Source organism: Chiloscyllium plagiosum, chromosome 14, assembly GCF_004010195.1.
Source record: "Chiloscyllium plagiosum isolate BGI_BamShark_2017 chromosome 14, ASM401019v2, whole genome shotgun sequence".
Taxonomy (NCBI): Eukaryota; Metazoa; Chordata; class Chondrichthyes; order Orectolobiformes; family Hemiscylliidae; genus Chiloscyllium; species Chiloscyllium plagiosum.
This window is the reverse complement of record NC_057723.1, coordinates 79,347,484-79,369,016: the sequence shown is the minus strand read 5'-3', so window position 1 is coordinate 79,369,016 and position 21,533 is coordinate 79,347,484. Positions and strand designations below refer to the sequence as shown.

General features: G+C 43.9%; 1 protein-coding gene across 2 annotated transcripts in view; it reads right to left on the bottom strand.

Annotated features, from left to right (window-relative positions):
- The window catches only part of LOC122556832 (receptor expression-enhancing protein 2-like), a 78,249-nt gene extending 56,723 nt beyond the window's left edge, over positions 1 to 21,526 (bottom strand). For both annotated transcript variants that reach the window (XM_043704061.1, XM_043704062.1), the window contains exon 1: positions 21,120 to 21,526. In XM_043704061.1, the coding sequence (XP_043559996.1) occupies positions 21,120 to 21,151 (32 nt within the window). In that variant the 5' untranslated portion in view covers positions 21,152 to 21,526. The remainder of the gene's footprint in view (positions 1 to 21,119) is intronic.
- Between the last annotated feature and the right edge of the window lie 7 nt (positions 21,527 to 21,533).

Below are 21,533 nucleotides of genomic sequence, written 5' to 3'. Positions count from 1 at the left end.
GCTCTTCCAGCACCACTAATCCAAAATCTGGTTTCCAGCATCTGCAGTCATTGTTTATACCTATTCCACCCTTTGCTGAGATCCTGGGTGGCCGTTGAGCTCATTCATTTTACCCACTGTGACTCCCTATATCTTAATAAAATGGATAAAATAGACATTCGAAAAAATTGATGACTATTACAGTCACAAAAGTGAGAGGCTTTGTCTGCCTGTGTCGGCAGAGTTCTCAAGAAAATATTTTAACAAACTTTCAATCAGCTGCAAAAACATAGAAAGCTCTTGTGGTGCAGTGGTAGTGTCCCTATCTCTGAGCCAGGAGGCCTGGGTTCAAGTCCCATCCATCTGATCCACAGGTGAGTGATCACATCTCTGAACGGGTTGATTAAGGAAAAAGTCTCCAAAAACAGATGATCCTGCCACTCAGCTCATCTGCTCTTTGTGATACTCTGCTGTATATGCCTTGGTGTATTGGCGGACATGACAATGATGTCGTTGCTAAGCGACAGGTTGATTATGCAGCATCTTTGACTTGATAAGATGGTCTACCAATGCAACTTCCTTCTTTGTCTCATCAACCACTCCAGTTAATACTGACAATCAGACACATTGTATCAATGTTCATGGAGCCATATTAATTTTTAAATAAATATTTTACAATAGCAATAATTTTTAGTTCTGTCAATAATTATGCTTTAACCCATTGTGGTTGGGTGACTGTAACCATTGAAATGCAACTTTCTCTTCATAGAATCCTTACAGTGTGGAAGTAGGCCATTCAGCCCATCGGTTCTCACCAACCCTCCAAAGAACATCCCACCAAGACCCAACTGCTTACCCTATCCCTATATTTCCCATGGCTAACACCCCCAAGCCTACACAGCCTTGCACACTGTGGACAATTTCCCATCGCCAATCCACCCTAACCTGCACATCTTTGGACTGTGGGAGGAAACTCATCAGACACGGGGAGAATGTGCAAACTGCACACAGACAGTCGCCTGAAGATGGAATCAAACTCGGGTCCCTGACGCTGTGAGGTAGCAATGCTAACCACTGAGACACCATGCCACCCAAATTAATTAAACTTGGGCTTGCACCAAATTATTTCTACTCTGCCACCATCCCCCATCTTCTGTCATGGTTTTGACTCACTATTTGTTTTGGTTCTCAGAACATGAACTGTCAGCCTCTCCTGATTTATAACTCTATAGGGAAGTCTGTACGCAATGAGAGACAATGACAGTCTCCCTTACGGACACCAATCGGGGGGTGTGATTTATTTGGCCTTAAACTATGTTGTTTGATGACATCTATATTCCCATGGAGAGAGCCAGGAATTACTGTATGTTTTCTAGTTGGCGTCACAATCTTAGGCCGTTATTTTTGGAAATGTTTTTTGTAGGATTTAGAATTTTTATGGAAAGCTAATGGTCATATCAAAGTGGGTTACAAGCTTGAATCTAATCAACTTCTGTGATTCTTTATTTGTACAGTAATGGATAATACGAACTGAATTAAAGGCTGGAATCTAATTGAGGGGCTCAGTTGGTTTTTATATATATCTCTACATTTGGATTAATGGATACTGTGAGTGAGTTACAACATACAAATTGTAAGATTCAGATTTTTAATGCAAATCATAGAATCCCTACAGTTTGGAAGCAGGCCATTCAGCTCATTGAGCCCATACCACCCCTCCTAACAACATCCCACCCAAACCCATCTCCCCCCTATCCTGTAACCCTGTACTTCCCATGGCTAACCCACCTAGGCTACACAACTCTGGATACTGTGGGTAATGTCCCATGGCCAATTCACCCTAACCAGCACATCCCTTACAGACAGTCACCAGAGGGTGCAATCGAACCCAGGTCCCTGGCACTGTGAGGCAGCAGTGTTAACCACTGAGCCATCCTAAATGTTCAGGCCAACAGTAAATATTGGTGGAAGGTAATCCTGCAGTTTGCAGGAAATTGTTGCCAATGTCACAGCCAAAAAGGAATGTTATCTTTTTACACACACACTCTCTCTCCCACACACACACACACCCTCTCTCACTCACACATACACACACACACACTCTCTCTCTCTCTCTCTTTCACACACGCACACACACACACACACACAGCCAGAGTTGAACATCCTGTTTCCCATTTTTGCTAAACTATGTTGAACCAGGAATATCACGGACTCCCTGCAGTGTAGAAAGAGGCCATTTGGTCTATCAAACCCCGAACAGCATCCCACCCAGGTGGTTTGGCAGGTGTTGAATTCTGAATCAATAACAAACTAAAGCTCTTGGAATTGTGCCCAGCATCTGTTTTAACAATTACCACACATTTTGGCCCAATTATTTTATAACAGGGTACCTGACTTGGAAAATGAATAAATTGATCATAATTTTTTATCTATGTGATAATGAAACCAAGTTATTCAGGAGTACTCATAAGGTGCTTTAGTTACAGTAAGATGGAACTGACCATCCCTTCAACCTCTCATTTGTTTTTCTAAAAGGTCTTCAGCCATCCGCACCTTGTGATCTTCACTGACAGATCCAGAAACACCCACATCCCCAGGATCAATACAAAAAAAATGCATCTCTTCCAATTGTCATGATCTCAGCTGCTAGATGATTCACAAATGCCAATGATGTTTGTTTTCTTTACATTAAGAGATAATCCAATTTTTCTATTCCCTATGTAGATTTTATTAGTTTGTCTCAGCAAATCATTTTGACCTGTTTCCCTGTCATACCCATCACCGATTCGTTTAAAGTCCCAATGTCATCTTGTAGAGTAAGACTCATTATTGCTTCCAGTGTTAGATTTTAACAAAACATTGACAGTGTGTGATGAAGCTACTCCTTGAACAAGGTTTATGTTGTCCTTGACTTTATCAGGGAGGTCGTTAAAGCAGTGATTCCGAAAAGTCAAGGTTTGAAGGGTTTTAGGGTCAGTTTGGTTAGAGCTAACAGATACTGCCTCAGGCAGAAGGCTCTCAAGTTTAAAAATAAACACACTTGTACAACAAAAGGGGAGTGACCAGTTCTGCCAGCTCAGCTTTTCTCTGGTTTGGTTCGGTTTGTTCTGGCTGTTCACTGAAAGCAGGCAGAAGTGGGTACTGCAGATGCTGGAGACAAGAGTCAAGATTAGAGTGGTGCTGAAAAAGCACAGCAGGTCAGGCAGCATCCGAGGAGCAGGAAGATCAACATTTCGGGCAAAAGCCCTTCATCAGGAATGTTCACTGAAAGCAGTCAGTCAGTTGTGAAGCTGCTGGAGCCAAAGAAGCAGCTCCATGCGGATCCTCCTTCTCTCTGACATCGCTCCTGTAAGACCCTGGTTTGATTTTACCTTTTGTGAGAAGGGGTGTTTATAGGGATTGTTACACATATTTGGAACAGCATCATTAAGTTGGGTTGATCTGTTCAGTGTGTGGACAGGTTAAGTTATTTTATATTCGGTAAACTTGGAAATAAATTCTGTTTTGTTTAAAACTACATGGTTTGAACCAGTTGCATCCCTCCTGGAATATCCACTGTACACCTGCTTAAAACAACCAGCACAGATAGGATCTGGGCTGCTTTCTTAAAATGTTGTGAGGGGGTCTGGCCTGGTCCATAACAAATGTATATTCTTGTTTCCCTTGCCATTGAACCGTTACCTATCCTTTCAGGATCTTGTTGTAGATTTTTTTAAAATCAGTTTGACACATTTCTGAGCAACTTTGTCCATCATTAAAGCATGCCATATCGACTTAGATGATTAAAAGCCGACTCAAAACCTATGAAGCTATTGCATCAATGGAGTTTATTATCCTATAAATTTCTTCAAAATCTCTCATCTCACAGACTATGGATTGATTGTATTTCATTCTTGCCCAAAAGAAAACTTTCAGAAAACTTCTTCAGAGAGTGAGAGAAACTTAATAGCGCAGCAAGGGTCTGGAATGCTGTCTGAGAGTGTGGCAGAGGCTGATTCAGTTGAGACACTGGAAGAGAACGAGGCTGTTATCTGAAAAGGAACAATGTACAGTTCTTCTGTATGCTTGGGTTTGATTCCCCTGGTTAACCTGTTGCATTTACATCAAGTATTGGAATTTATTTAATTGATTCACGGGATGTGGGCACTACCAATTACATCAGCATTTAATGCCCACCAGTAGTTGCCCAGGAGGAGGCAGTGCTGAGCTGCCTTCTTGAAAACGACAAATCAACAGGGGACACTCACAGTGCTGTTAGAATGGGGGGGGAACACTCACAGAGCTGTTAGAATGGGGGGAACAAGAATGGGGAGGTGACACTCACAGTGATGTTAGAATTGGGGTGAGAACTCACAGTGCTGTTAGAATGGGGGGAGGAACACTCACAGTGCTGTTAGAATGGGGAGGTGACACTCACAGTGATGTTAGAATTGGGGTGAGAACTCACAGTGCTGTTAGAATGGGGGGAGGAACACTCACAGTGCTGTTAGAATGGGGAGGTGACACTCACAGTGATGTTAGAATGGGGGAGGCACACTCACAGAGCTGTTAGAATGGGGAGGAACACACAGCGCTGTTAGAATGGGAGGGTGACACTCACAGTGCTGTTAGAATGGGGAGGTGACACTCACAGTGATGTTAGAATTGGGGTGAGAACTCACAGTGCTGTTAGAATGGGGGGAGGAACACTCACAGTGCTGTTAGAATGGGGAGGTGACACTCACAGTGATGTTAGAATTGGGGTGAGAACTCACAGTGCTGTTAGAATGGGGGGAGGAACACTCACAGTGCTGTTAGAATGGGGAGGTGACACTCACAGTGATGTTAGAATTGGGGTGAGAACTCACAGTGCTGTTAGAATGGGGGGAGGAACACTCACAGTGCTGTTAGAATGGGGAGGTGACACTCACAGTGATGTTAGAATGGGGGAGGCACACTCACAGAGCTGTTAGAATGGGGAGGAACACACAGCGCTGTTAGAATGGGAGGGTGACACTCACAGTGCTGTTAGAATGGGGAGGTGACACTCACAGTGATGTTAGAATTGGGGTGAGAACTCACAGTGCTGTTAGAATGGGGGGAGGAACACTCACAGTGCTGTTAGAATGGGGGGGTGATACTCACAGTGATGTTAGAATGGGGGAGGTACACTCACAGTGCTGTTAGAATGGGGAGGTGACACTCACAGTGATGTTAGAATGGGGGTGACACTCACAGTGCTGTTAGAATGGGGGAGGCACACTCACAGTGATGTTAGAATGGGGAGGAACACTCACAGTGCTGTTAGAATGGGGGTGAACACTCACAGTGCTGTTAGAATGGGGAGGTACACTCACAGTGATGTTAGAATGGGGGAGGCACACTCACAGTGCTGTTAGAATGGGGAGGTGACACTCACAGTGATGTTAGAATGGGGAGGAACACTCACAGTGCTGTTAGAATGGGGGGAGGAACACTCACAGTGCTGTTAGAATGGGGGTGAGCACTCACAGTGATGTTAGACTGCGGGGAGGGAGTGCGTGTCAATCTCCATGCTGTTAGAATGGGTATTCTGACCCAGCAATGGGGAAGGAATGGTGATATATTTCCAAGTCAGGATAATGTGTGGCTTGGTGGGCAAAATGTTGCTGGTGGTGTTCCCATCCATCTGCTCTCCCTGTCCTTTGAGGTGGTCGCGATCACAGGTTTGGAAGTGGCTATCGGAGGGTCTATTGTGAGCTCACGCACAGCATCCTGTCTGTGGTACACACTGCTCCCTCTGTGCTTGGTAGTGACAAGAGTGAATAATGAAGGTGTTGGACATGGTGCCAATCACACAGGCTGCTTTCTCCTGGATGGTGTCAAGCTTCTTGAGTGTTGTTGGAGCTGCTCCCATCCAGGCAAGTGGGGAGTATTCCATAACCACGCTGACCTGTGCCTTGTAGATGGTGGACAGGCTTTGGGGAGTCAGGAGGTGAGTTACTTGCTGCAGTATTCCTAGCCTCTGAGCTGCTGTTGTAGCAGCTGTGTTTATGTGTCAGTACCAGTTCAATTTCTGGTCAATGGTAACCCTCAGGATATTAATCATGGGAGATTCACAGGAACAGGAGGAGGCTATTTAGCTCCTTGTGCCTGTTCTGCCATTCAACGAGATCGTGGCTGATCTGTGTCCTTTCTCCACATACCTGCCTTGGGCCCATATCTCTTGACACTTTACCTTAATAAGATTTTCTCTTTCCTGGATTTAAATTGAACAGACACGGGGAGAATGTGCAAACTCCACACAGACAGTCACCTGAGGGTGGAATCGAACGTGTGTCCCTGGCGCTGTGAGGTAGCAGTGCTAACCACTGAGCCATCATATCACCCCCTGTTGTGCTTGAGAACTCAGGCAAGAATGCAGAGGGTGCTGGGTGCGAAGGAGACCTGGGCAGAAGGTCTGATTTGGTGCACTGCATTTTGTCAAGAAAGAAAACCTTACCCTCCACCAATTCCCCTGCTCTCCCATTCCTTTCTAATGAAATGACAGACACTCATGGTGACAATAAAACTTTAGAGTTTTGCAGCACACCCTTTAATGATAATACTCAGGGAAACTGAAAAAGCAAGTTTTTATTTAAAAGCTGCTGACAATGTTGTTTTCCAATACTGAAAGGATAAGGAGTTTTAAATAACTTGACAACTGCTTTGGAAAGTTTCAATGAGGATGCACTTCCTGTGCACATTCAGGACTGCTTCGAATAATCCCAATGGGCACCTTCTCTCTCCCAAAGGACACTTGACTTCCTTCAAAAATCTGCTTGTAGGACCATATCCAGAAGGTGACCTTACCTCCCTAAAAGACACTGCCTGCTTTAGCCCGTCTCCATCTGAAATGCACACGTCACGTTTTGAACAATCCATCAGTAAAGAATCTGATCAGATTAATATGTCTCAGTGAAACTCAGCCGTGTCATTTGGAATGTGCCCAAGTACAAGGTGCCATCTTTGGGGCTAGAATCTCCAGATTCATAATAACCGAGAGACTGTCTGCCTTTACAACATTTCAGGTCACAGTTTCTAAGCTTTTGCTGCCAGATTGTGTCCATTGGTCCAGATCCCAGAGTTTGTTTTTTATTGTTCTTCCAGCTGAGCCTCCTTACTGGTACAAATAAAAAAATGATGTGATGGTTGGAGTCATATGTGAGCATTAAGTGAGACCAGTGTACAATTAACTGTTGCTCTAAAACACACAATCAAAGGGTTCGCTGTATGATACGTGTGTGTGCCTGTTTGTGTAAGCAATGTCGCAGCTCATTGCTTGATAAAATGAAATTGTAACCGATTCCAGTGTTTTCAGATCTCCCTTTGCTTCAGGAAGCTACTAAGTTGCTTCATAGCCCAGCCCTGTACCCCATTCGGTTAAAAATTTAGTATTGACAGGTTGATAGTGTTGGGGAAATCTCCTGGTGCTTTTTATTATTTTCTGTGGATTGAAGTATCAGATAATGTAACTGTTTAGCAGTGAGTCATGGCAGATTGAATAAGGTGGTCTGTCATCATGAAAGTGTCTTCATTAAAGAATAATGCTTTTGAAAAGGCTAAGAATATTGACTCTTTGTATATTTTAAAACATCATAATGAACTTCACATGTACGGAGGAGGGATTTGTGTCATCATGCTGTTCATCACATGACTGCAATTTTTATTTAACAAAGCTTTAAACAAAATAAACATTAGAAGGAGAAATATTTGGCATTTCTGTACCATTAGAGAAAGAGCCATTACCCAAGTGTTTGATAACTCAGGGCAGTGGAAAATCCTTCTCTCATTAAAGAAGATGTACAGCAAATTATAACATGCTTAGGATGTCTTACTGTGTGGTACAATTAATCTCACACACGCATCAGCAATGTAGTCAGTGTTGTCATGGAAACCGGAACCATTTTATACCCAGCCAGATTCCATTCAGCAAATGAGTATTCAGATTTTTGTTTTGCACTCTTTGAGAAAGTTTTCTTATTCGTTCACAGAAAAGGAGTGGCTGGTACTGATCGCTCATCAGCTAATGTCCATGAGAAGGTGGTGGTGAGTGGTTTGTGAGGCCATTTCAGAGGGAAGTTAACAATTCCGCCCATCAATGGTGGGTCTGGAATCACAAGTTGGCCAGACCACTTCGGGACATCAAATATCCTTTCTGACAAAAGGATATGTGAATCTGAAGGGTTTTTAATGACAACCTATTAATTTCAAAGCCACAATCCCTTCCTATTCCAGATTTCTTGCCTTAACTGTATTGAAATCTCCAACAGCCATGATAGGATTTGAACTCACATTTCCAGAGCATTAACCGAGGCCTCTGGATTACAAATCCAGTAAAATAATTACAGTACTGTGCGACCATCTCCTTCTGCATTAGCCAGACAACAGGAATATTCCTTGCTCTCCCTACATGGAATGCCATTGAATCTTAGTGTCAAGCTAGTTTGGAGTCACATTCACCAGGTAACTGAAGCATTTCAGGGGCTTGGGGTGCCTGGCCTATCTGTGATTCCAGACCTACAGTGATATGTGTTATTTGTCACAGGTTTCCCATGATCTCATCTGTTTTGCAGCCATTTGTGGTTGTATGCCTAGTCTGGTTACATTTCTGGCCAAAGATATTGAGATTGGGAATTTAGTCATGACAATTCCATCAAATGTCAAAGGGAAACGGTAGACTTTCTCTTGGAGGTAGTCAATTGCCTTGCACTAACATGAGTGTAGTTTGCCACTTGTCAGCCCAGGTCTAAATGTCTACGTTCTACTGTTGAAAAAGCAGCAAGCAATTTACAATAAAATTATGATGCAATTTTTTACACTTATACTTCTCTATTTCCTCCCCACCTCTTCATAGTAATTTTAAAATATTCAAAAGTTCTCAAGTTCTGCCAAAAGTTTGAATAAGGTCAGGCTTTATGTAGTTACTTGAACAGAATTGTAAGCTGCAACATTTGAAACTCACTCACTCTTCCCCTCACCATTAAATCTCCGTCACTTCAAAAGTAGACTAATGTGTTTTTGCTCTATCTCATACTTTCACTGAGTAGTTTCCCCGGACTATTGCTGAAAAGGGAGACAGACAGACAGAGTTTTTAGTCTTGCCCTCATTAAGACTAATTTCAAACAGTCACAACCATTTATACTACAGGGGAAAAGGCCAGCAGTTGGCAAGTCAGCTCTGATTGGCTAAGAGATTGCCACAGAAGCAGCAGCACAGAAATAGGGGATGCACACGTTCCTGGTAATTCAAAAAGGCACAAGGCTTGAACATATCTCTTTTGTTTGCAGAGAACAGATCTCTGTGTACGAATGTATGTCATTTCCAACCAGCAGTTAATGAGTCACATTACAAGTTTGACCGATTATTTAACATTGAACATTAGTGCAGCTATTAGCACACTCAGTAAGTGCTATCTCTTCTCAAAGTCACACCTAACAGGAGACATCTTATTGAAAAATGTAGACTAGTTGATTATGGTCTGTTCTCTGTATATTACAAACAAGCAAAGGAGCATGTTGTGTGGTTCAATCAGCCAATGGGTGTGATATATGGCCCATGTTCCTGGCATCGCATCAGCCTGGAAATTCATATACGACTTTGCTCAACTGTGTGGCAGGAAGAATGTATTTTTGGACCAATGGCAGCATACTATTGGTGGAAATAATACTTACATAACCACTGTACAGTCAGTTCTGCTGTAACGCAGTAGCTCCGTTCTCTTGCAATCTCGTGTTATTAGAAAATCGCGTAATAGCAGTACCACTTAAACTAATGGGGCTGGAATCACATTGTAACCAATACATGGTTTAAAACGTCATGCTTTCGAAACAGTGTCCCCAGTTCATCAATCTTGTTACAGTGAATTCACATTGACAGAACTCGTGTTGTAGCAGAATGACCTGTACAGTATAAATTGCTTGAAAGTGACGTTCTTGCTCTTTGACCGATGGATGCAAGACTAAAGGCTTCAGCAATATGTCTCTCTTTTCCAAATTCCACATTTTCACTGACAATTCTGGTCCTGCACTGGCCCAGTTTTCTTCGTCATTCCTTTGGCATCCCTTTCCCTTCTGTGTTTATTCCATATTTTAGCTTTGTCCACCAACAGGTAGGCCAATTCTAATTCCGTCCAATTGTGCTCATAGTGACTAATGTTTTGGTAATTTACTTGAACATCCTTTCAGGTCTGCAAAATATACTTATTCTGGCTGCCATCAGCTATTACATCTCCAGCTTTCCCTAAGCATTTTTCCCCGTGTTTTTATAACATGCAGAGTTTAGATAAAGGAGACTCCTTTTTTTTGAAGGAACAAGGACACCCTTATGGATGCCGTATTTGAGATTGTGCTTTTGGAATAACAATTACTTCTTTATTATGAAAAAGATCCAGCTACCGGGGAACAAATGACTGATCTACCAACCTCTTCAATATGGAGTCATACAGCACTGAAACTGACCCTCCAGCCCAACCAGTCCATAATCCCAAAGGTTTTTTCTGTACAATTCTGTCAGTTTTAGTCTGAACAGGTAGTTTTAATAATTATTTTTGTAAGACAATACTCAGAAATTATCAGAACAGTGTTTAAAATATACATTGAAAATTTGGATTAAATTTGACTTTGTAAAACGTTTTTGTTATATAGTCCATTAGACTTCAAGCTCAGAAATGAAACAGACTTTTGCACACTCCTGAGTACAATATCATTTGCAACTAATAATTTAAGCATAGACAATACTGGATTGAAACATACTTAACACCTAGTCGCTGAAAAAAAAGTGCTTTTTTAAATTCATTTTTGGATATGAACAGTGTTGGCACTTCCTGCCCATAAAAAGGTGGTAAAGCAGCAGGATGGCATAGGTACACCCACACAGCTGTTCGGAAGAGAGTTCCAGGATTTTGACCAAGCTTCAGTGAAGGAACAAGAATACATTCCAAACTACTTGGAGTGTTCATCTGCTCTCCTCATCCTTCTCGGTCACAGGAGCTAGAAGCTGCTATTGAAGGGATCTTAATGTGTTGCTAAAGTCTACGTTGTAGTTGGTACATGCTGCAATAAATGTGCACGACTGATAGAGGAATTGTTTAAAGTGATGGAATGGATGACAATGAAGCAGGGTACTTTGTTCTTGAGTGCTGTTGAAGCTGGAATAAGCCAGCAATTTGGCATTACATTCTTGACTTATGCCTAATAGATGGTGGACAGGCTTTAGGGAGTCACTGTGGAAGTCTCAACATCTGTCTTGCTCTCCTCCATCCACAGTATCCAAGGGTCCAGGACGTATCTACCAGGTGAAGCAGCATTTTACCTACACTTCCCACAATCTAGTTGACTACATTCGCTGCTCACAATGTGGCCTCCTCTACATTGGGGGAAACGAAGTGTAGACTGGGTGACTGCTTTGCAGAACATCTACATCCTGCCCACAAAAATGACCCAGAGCTTCCAGCTGCCTGCCACTTTGACACCTCACCCTGTTCCCTGGCCAACATCCCTGTCTCAGGCTTGCTGCAGGGCTCCAGGGAAGTTCAGTGTAAGCTGGCAGAGCAACACCTCATTTTCCTGCTTGGGGACCATGCAGCCCTCCAGACTCAATACTGAATTCAATAATTTTAGGTCCTGAACTCCACCATGTCCTAGCCCCCAAGTCGACACACCAGGCCTTGTAATTACATAGACTACCATTACACACTACCTACTGTTGGCCACTAACAGTCCCTATTAGCAGCTATTCACCTTCACTGCCAGATCGTTATCAAATCCTTTGTCTGTCCAACTGTTCTTCTCTCTGTTTGGGCTCGATCCCTATCACTGAGCCTGGCTCTACGGCTCAGAAGGGAAGGGAGGAGAATAGGAGAGAGATAGTGAAAGGAGATTCAATGGTAAGAGGATTGCTACCAGTGCCACAGGCTAGTGGGGCTAGGAACAGAGAGCGAGTGCAGCTGAACATATAGCTGCAGGGCTGTTGTAGGAGGGAGGGCTTCAGATATGTGGGATATCATTGGGATATCTTCTGGAGAAGGTGAGTCCTGTACAAGGAGGATGGGGTTGCACCTGACCCGGAGGGGCACCAATATCCTGGGTGGGAGTTTTGCTAGAGCCCTTCAGGAGGGTTTGGCAGGAGAATAGAAACTGGAACTATGGATCAGAGGATGGGTTACAGCGTGCAGAGAGTCTATGAGGAAGGATGGACAGTTAATAAGGCAAAGTTCCAGTCAGTGTGATGGGCTAATGTATGTCTATTTTAATGCAAGAAGTGTCAGGAATAAGGATGATGAACTTACAGCATGGATCAGTACTTGAACTATGATGTTTTGACCATTATGTTGACTTGGATATCACAGGGGCAGGAATGGTTGTTGAATGTTCCGGGGTTTAGATATTTCAAAAGGAACATGGAGGGAGGTAAAAGAGGTGGGGGAGTGACATTACTAATAAGGGATAGTATCACAGCTGCAGGAAGGGAGGCTGTCGAGCAGAATTTGTCCACTGAAACAGTATGGGTTGAAGTCAGAAACAGGAAAGGAGTAGTCACTTTATTGGGAGTTTTCTATAGACCCCTGCCCCTAATAGCAACAGAGAGACAGAGGAGCAGATTGGGAGGCAGGTTTTGGAAAGGTGCAGAAGTAACAGGGTTGTTGTCACGGGTGACTTCAACTTCTCGAATATTGATTGGAACCTCCTTAGTGCAGATAGTTTGGATGGAGCAGATTTTGTCAGGTGTGTCCAGGAAAGGGTTCCTGACTCGGTATATAGATAGGCAGACTAGAGGGGAGGCCATATTGGATTTGGTGCTTAGTGAGAGAGCATTTCGGTGATAATGATCACAACTCCCTGAACTTTACTATAGTCATGGAGAGGGATAGGAGCAGATGATATGGGAAAGTATTTAATTGGGGGAGGGGGAATTACAATGCTATTAGACAGGAACAGTGGAGTATAAATTGGGAGCAGATATTCTCAGGGAAATGCATGACAAAAATGTGGAGGTTGGTTAGGGAGCACTTGCTGATTGTGCTGAATAGGTTTATCCCACTGAGGCAAGGATGCGATGGTAGGGTGAAGGAACCTTGGGTGACAAGGGATGTGTAACATCGAGTCAAGAGGAAGAATGAAGCTTACTTAAGGCTGAGGAAGCAAGGAACGGACAGGGCTTGAGAGTGTTACAAGGTAGCCAGGAAGGAACTGAAGAATAGACTTAGGAAAGCTAGAAGGGGGCACGAAAAAGCTTTAGCTGATAGGATTAAGGAAAGCCCTAAGGCATTCTACATTTTCATAAGGAACAAGAGGATGGCCTGAGTGAGGGTAGGGCTGATCAGGGATAGTGGAGGAACTTGTGCCTGGAGTCGGAGGAGGTAGGAAAGGTGCTTAGTGAATACTTTGCTTCAGTATTCACTAGTGTGAGGGACCTTGTCGTTTGTGAGGACAGTGTGAAACAGGTTGATATGCTCATACAGGTTGATGTTAAGAAGGAGGATGTGCTGGAAATTTTGAAAAACATGAGCTAAGTCTCCTGGGCCAGTCAGGATATACCCACGGTTTCTACACAAAGCAAGAGAAGAGATTTCTGCGACTTTGGCGGTGATCTTTGCGTTCTCACTGTCCACTGGAGTAGTACCAGATGATTGGAGGGTGGCAATTGTTATTCCCTTGTTCAAGAAAGGGAATAGTGAAAATCCTGGGAATTACAGACCAGTCAGTGGTGGGCAAATTATTGGAAAGGATTCTGGCAGACAGGATTTATGATTACTTGGAAAAGCATAGTTTGATTAGAGGTAGTCATCACAACATTGTGAGGGGTGGGTCATGCTTCACAAGCCTTATTGAATTTGTTGGGGATGTAACAAAACACATTGATGAAGGTAGAGCAGTGGATGTGGTATATATGGATTTTAACAAGGCATTTGATAAGATTCCCCATGGTAGACTCATTTAGAAAGTAAGGAATCATGGGATACAAGAAAATTTGTCTGTCTGGATACAGAACTGGCTGGCCCATAGAAGCCAGAGGGTGGTAGTTGATGGAAAGTATTCAGCCTGGAGCTCGATGACCAGTGGTGTTCCGCAGTGATCTGTTCTGGGACCTCTGCTCTTTGTGATTTTTATAACTGACTTGGATGAGGAGTTGGAAGGGTGGGTTAGTGAGTTTGCTGATGACGGAGTGGTAGTTAGTGTGGAGGGCTGTTGCAGGTTGCAATGGGACATTGACAGGATGTAGAGCTTTATAACTGACTTGGATGAGGAGTTGGAAGGGTGGGTTAGTGAGTTTGCTGATGACACAAAGGTTGGCGGAGTGGTAGTTAGTGTGGAGGGCTGTTGCAGGTTGCAATGGGACTTTGACAGGTTGTAGAGCTGGGCTGAGAAGTGGCAAATGGAATTCAACCTGGAAAAGTGTGAATTCACTTTGGAAGGTCAGATTTGAATGCAGAATACAGGGTTAAAGGCAGGATTCTTGGCAGTGTGGAAGAACAGAGGGATCTTGAGGTCCACGTCCATAGACCCCTCAAAGTTACCACTCAAGTGGATAGGGTTGTTAAGAAGGTGTACAGTGTGTTGGTTTTCATTAGCAGGGGATTGAGTTTAAGAGCTGCAAGGTTATGCTGCAGCTCTATAAAGCCCTGGTTAGACCATACTTGGAATATTGTGTCCAATTCTGGTCACCTCATTATACGAAGGATGTGGAAGCTAAAGAGAGAGTGCAGAGGAGATTTACCAGGATGCTGCCTGGACTGGAAGGCATGTCTTATAAAGAAAGGTTGGGAAAGCTCGGGCTTTTCTTATTGGAATGAAGAAGGATGAGAAGTGACTTGATAGAGGTGTCCAAGATGTTGAGAGGCATAGAGAGAGTGGATAGCCAGAGACCTTTTTCCCAGAGTGGAAATGGGTATCACGAAGGCGCATAATTTTAAAGTGATTGGAGCAAGGTTTAGGGGAGACGTCAGAGGTAGGTTCTTTACACAGAGAGTGGTGGGTGTGTGGAATTTACTGCCAGTGCTGGTAGTAGTCAGATATATTAGGGACATTTAAGCAACTCTCGGATAGGGACATGGATGATAGTAAAATGAAGGGTACATAGGTTAGTTTGAACTTAGGGTAGGATAAAAGGTCGGCACAACATCAAGGGCTGAAGGGCCTGTACTATGCTGTACTGTTCCATGTTCTATCATTTATTCCTTACACCATTCCCCCCACCCTATAAACTGACATTTCCCCAGCTACCATCAGTTCTAAGGAAGGGTCACTGGACCCAAAACGTTAACTCTGATTTCTCTCCACAGATGCTGCCAGACCTGCTGAGTTTTTCCAGCAACTTCTGTTTTTGTTTCTGATTTACAATGTCCGCAATTCTTTTGGTTTTTATTCTGTCTTGCACTTGAGGCCAGTGTTCATAAGTTGGTCCAGTTCAGTTTCTAGACATACAGAATACCAAAAGGAAATGAGGACCTAGGCCAAAAAATGGAGTTTATTATACCCAAAATAGTTTACCAACAGATGTTTATGAATTATCTCTGTAAAAACGGTATAAAACTCCAAAAAGAAATTCAATCCAACAATCAGGCACAATAAAATGCCTGACAATTTTAAAATCAAACAGTATAGCTCACCTGTCACAAACTACTGAGCTCACGTCTCTATTCTACAAGTTGGAAAGGAAAGCATTGATATATCATTGAACGAACACATCTATATTTTTAAAAGACACATTACCCTTGAAATTTCTGCACAATTTACGTCCTGCATGTTAACAAAGAAACATTTGAGATTTATAAAAAACTCAAAAACTCCATCATGACTAAATAGAGTTTGACCCCTGAGTGCTATCCAGTGTAATATTTGTCTCCAATCATTATCAAATACATCTGCATTTAAATGGATCAGTTTCTGTACCTTTTTTACATAACTGTTACAGTATGGAACAGGGCCATTTGACCCAGTGCGTCCACACTGGCTTTCCAGACATCATGTCACCTGCTTTATTTCCTCCTCTCTGTAACTCTGCACATGGTCATTTGAAAAGGAACAATCAAATTCCGTTAACACTCTTGAGTGAATTTGCCTCCACCACACTCTCAGGTAGTACAATCCAAACCCTGAACATCCTTTGTGAAGAAAGAGTTCTTCATAGCACTATTGATTCTGCTAATTATTTTAAATCTGTGTCATCTTCTTTGAGATTCTTTGGCAAGAGGGAAATCTTTCTCCCTATTTACTCTTTCCATGATTTTGAATACTTTAATTCAGTTCTCGCAACCTTATTTAAAACCTGCTCCTTTTCAATTTTAAATCCTTCTAGTGACAGAACGTTCTCCTTTTTTACCACAGCCTGAGTAACATCACCCTCTTTGGTAAAGACAGATGCAAAGTCTTCATTTAATACTTTAGCCTTGCCTTCTGCCTTCATTTGTAAATTCCCTAATGGGCCACACTCCACTTTTTACCATCCTTATGTTATTTATAAAAGACTTTGCAATTCCCTTTTGTCTTAGCTTCCAGGCTCTTTTCATATTCCCTCTTTGACTCTCTTATTTGCTGTTTCATCACCTCTCTGGACCTTAGATATTCATCCCATTGTATTTTCTACCTGACATCATAATTTCTACCTCTTTGTCATCTCACTGTGGATTTGTTTGCCTTTTTGTGGGACTATATCTTGACCGTGCTTCAAACATCTTCTCCTCTTTGACTGTTCAGCTATTGCTTTTCCGGCCCTACCTTTGACTCCAATGTATCCATCCCAGATCCATCCATTGAAGCTGGCTTTGCCAACTGGTCATTATCCTTTTCCATCGTCTTATCCCCCAAAGTGTTTTCCCACTGACACTTGATCTAATCGACTTATTTCTGAGATGCAGACTGAGCTGGTGCTTCCTTTCTTGTTGATCTGAAAGGAAAGTGCCCTTTACACCACCACCATCAGAGTCAGGACACCATTTGTTCTGGGTGTAGGTTTGCTCACTGAGCTGGAAGATTCATTTCCAGACATTTCATCACCCTACTAGGTAATGTCTTCTGTGGGCGAAGCACTGTTGATAATTCCCGCTTTCTCCTTATATGTTTGGGTTTCTTTGGGTCCACCAGAAGCTCACTAAAGATGTTACCTAGTAGGGTGATGAAATGTCTGGAAACTAACCTTCCAGCTCAATGAGCAAACCTACATCCAGAACCTCAACCTGAGTTACAAATCTTCTCAAAACTCACTAACACCATTTGTCCCCCAATTTGCTACTTGGATGATTCCAAGATGAAATTCCAAATTAGCACTTTGCTGTAAAGCATTAAGTAACATGCCAAACATCTTCTGAATTCACACCAAGAATGAGGGGTCAGTCTTCAGGCCTTCAAACCTCCTCAGCCCAGCATTCAATTAGATCAGGTTTCGTCCGCATTTCAACTCCATTTCTCAGCCTTTGCTCCCTATCTCTTGACACTCTTCTGAATTGTATTTATACTGATTTTAAACATAATAAAACACCTTCAGTCTTCACACAGGCTTTAAGGATCAACATATGGCAATCAGCAACACAAGAGAAATATTAGGCCAGATGACCCAATGCTTGGTTGAAGAGGTGGGCTTTGAGGAGGATCTTCATGAAGGGAGTCGAAAAATGTGGCTCTGGAAAGGCACAGCAGGTCAGGCAGCATCCGAGGAGCAGGAGAATCAACGTTTCGGGCATAAGCCCTTCATTCCATTCTCCTGCTCCTTGGATGGTGCCCGACTTGTTTTCCCAGTGCCACAATTTTCATCTCTGACTCTCCAGCATCAGCGATCCTCGTTTTGTCTTCAGGAAGGGAGTACAGAAAACTGGAGAGTTTGAGAACACCAGGCAACTGAAGCCATGGTCACCAATAAAACCCATCAGAGTTCAAATTCAACCATCTGCAGCCTTTTATCAGGAGTTACAGATTTCCACCATTCTTCATCATAGAATCCCTACAGGTGTGGAAGCAGGCCATTCGGTCCATCGACAGTGACACTCCAAGTGGAGAAATCAGCTGTTCTGGGTCTGTTCTGTCAAGTCCCTTCATCATTTTAAACACTTCCATTAGATTACTTCTAAACCATAGAAAATCAAATGAATTCAAATAGAGCTCTAAAGCATAGTGTGTCCAGAATGTGAAATGTTACCTGCAAAGTCAATATACATCCTGTGTTCAACAGTTAACTCCAGGTGGAGACCACTCAAGGCTTATCCCTTTGAAATCTGTCTCTTTGAGATAAAGGCCATTAGACTTTTTAATTCCATTTGGAAACGGGCTGTTTTTTGTTTATCTATATGAACATCCAATCTCTTCCTTCCCCCACAATTCCTAATATTGCATCTGGGAGAATATGCCTTTCCTCTGAACAAAGTCAGGGACCTCACACTTCCCATTGCTGAACTCTGACAGTCAGTTCTGCCCACTCCCTTCCTCTGTAAATGCAATGAACGACTCTAACTGCCTAACAACTTTCACCATAAAATATCAATCAAGTAATAATGTTAGAAACCATCCTCAAAATACAATGTCTCAAAGTTTCAAGTCAGAACATATAATTTATGAGTCACTGTTTTATTCCTCCTGCCTTTTTAACAGACAGCAACTTTCATTTTAAAATGGTCATCCTAGAAGCTAAAACGCACCAAGGAGGCATTCATGACATGAAATGTTGCGGCTGTACAAGACATAGGTTAGGCCGCTGTTGGAATATTGTATGCAATTATTGTCTCCTTCCTGTTGGAAGGATGTTGTGAAGCTTGAAAGGGTTCAGAAAAGATTTACAAGGATGTTGCCAGGGTTGGAAGATTTGAGCTATAGGGAGAAGTTGAATAGGCTGGGGCTGTTTTCTCTAGCGGCTGAGGGGTGACCTTATAGAGGTTTATAAAATCATGAGGGGCATGGATAGGATAAATAGACAAAGTATTTTCCCTGGGGTGGAGGAGTCCAGAATAGAGGGCATAGGTTTAGAGTGAGAGGGGATAGATTTAAAAGAGACCTAAGGGACAATTTTTCCATGCAGACGGGGGTACATGTATGGAATGAGCTGCCAGAGGAAATGGTGGAGCTGAAAAATGTGTTGCTGGAAAAGCGCAGCAGGTCAGGCAGCATCCAAGGAGCAGGAGAATCGACATTTCGGGCATAAGCCCTTCTTCAGGAATCATTTCCAGCAACACATTTTTAAGCTAATTACCAGCCAATACCAAGCAATTGAATTTCCTCTGATGCCACTCTTTATTTTGTACTGGACCCCTGATCCTGGGCTTCAATTTATCCTGCTAGAAAGACTTCCACAGGGCGGTTGAGTTGGTTGGTCCGGGTGTCCCAGAGGTGTTCTCTGAAACGTTCCGCAAGTAGGCGGCCTGTCTCCCCAATGTAGAGGAGGCCACATCAGGTGCAGCGGACGCAGTAAATGATATGTGTGAAAGTGCAGATGAATTTGTGGCGGATATGGAAGGATCCCTTGGGGCCTTGGAGGGAAGTGAGGGGGGAGGTGTGGGCGCAAGTTTAGCATTTCTTGTGGGAAGTGGTGGAGGCTGGTACAATTACAGCATTTAAAAGGCATCTGGATGGGTATATGAATAGGAAGGGTTTGGAGGGAAATGGGCTGGGTGCTGGCAGGTGGGACTAGACTGTGTTGCGATATCTGGTCGGCATGGACAAGTTGGACCGAAGGGTCTGTTTCCATGCTGTACACCTCTATGACTCTATGAAGCAATATCACACAACACCCAAACCATCTGCATCTAATACCTGTTAGCATTCACAACGTTGTTGCAAGACCAAATGACATTGACGGTCCTACCTGACATTTCTCGGACTGACAGAGCTACCTCCTGGCCAGATCTGACCTGGATTCACTCTGCGTTACCCTATATCCAGAGATGCACCATCCTGCCTGGCAGCTGGATATCACCCACTTTCATGCAGCATTCATCCAGAGCCAGATTTAATTCAGATTCACAGCGCTGTCCTTTATGTTATAAAGCCCACACTCACACTGAAGATAGCACCAAACAGACCTTGGCAATGCCAGCTGGGAATGCTGGGTAACAGGCAAAGAGATTCCTGAAAGAATCAGCAGTCTCTCAATCCCCTCCCAAAACTCCAGAACTGACCCAGCTCTCTGATTAAATCTCTCGTGCCATCAACACAATTCACCTGCTCCCTGTGCCTGCCTCAGCACTGCCAGGAGGCAGCATCCTTTGCTCCCTGATCCATGCCCAACTTGCACCTTTGCCCCACTGTCTCAGTGTCTAGATTAGAGTGGTGCTGATAAAGCACAGCAGGCCAGGCAGCATCCGAGGAGCAGGAAAATCAACGTTTCGGGCAAAAAGGGCTGATGAAGGGCTTTTGCCTGAAACGTCAATTTTCCTGCTCCTCGGATGCTGCCTGGCCAGCTGTGCTTTATCAGCACCACTCTAATCTAGACTCCGATCTCCAGCATCTGCAGTCCTCAGTTTAGCCACCCTCTCAGTGTGCCAGCCTCATCCTTAAGGCTCCCCTTCGCCCTGGCTTCTGTCAGTGTCCATCCTGGTTCTGCCCTCCTGCTGACACCTTCCCCCTTCCCCCCACCCCAATCTCATTCCAAAACCCAACCATTTTACTGTGCCCTCACTAGGCAGTATCCTGCCGTAGCCCCAGCCCTATCCCCCAGCCCTGTCAGGGCTGCAGTTCTCTCCCTGTCCTGTCCCTCTCTCTGTTCTACAACGCCCTTCTTAACGCCTACTGCAATCCATACACAGCCTGGTCCTCTCTCTCTCTCTCAGCTCCTGTCTCTGAACCCCCTGCTGTTCCTGAAACAGGAGGGACTGCTGCAGTGAGTGAGACCAGCTCCTGGCCTGTCTCTGCACAGAGAGTATTCCCATCTCCACCTGACTGCCAGGGAGTTGGGAAATTAACGTTGCTCCCAACCCGTTAAAACAGCTCATGGGAGCCAAAACGAAAACACTGCAACGTATTCACTTCCTTCAAAGCCAACACTGCACCTTGCGATGCTTCTCAGAGACAAAACAGAATTCAAAAATGACCATTTTGATTCAGTTCAGCGCAGTCATTTAGCGCGTCTGTCTCCTTCGGGAGGAGGCGATGGTGAAATGAAGGCAGGCGGATTTGTTGAGCCCGGCACATTGCTGCACAAGATGCTGAAATGTACTCACACCACCAGCCGGGAGATCATCCAGGATACCATGGCGAGGAGTCGAGCTTATAGCCGCTGGGGATGTGTCCTGAGGCCAGCTCCAGTGTCTCAGTCGCAGTTTGTTAGAGCAAGCCCCAGTCCTGGCTGCACCCTGTCTCCCTCTCCCCACTGCACTGAGTGAGGCAGCTCAAGGCCAGGCGGAGTTCCGGCTCCTCAAGCAATACCAGACTTTAAAAGGGGAATGACGCAGCCTCCTTCCTCCACAGCACAGAAATAAATATATAAATACAGCGCTTTCCCTTTCTCGCTGCTGTCACTGTCAGCTCTGCACGCACAGAGACGGCTCTCTCTCATGGCCCCCTTTTTGCTGTCTGTCTGCCTCTCAATGCAGTGCTCTCCCACAAGTGACAGACCTGACCTGCTCTGGGAGGGA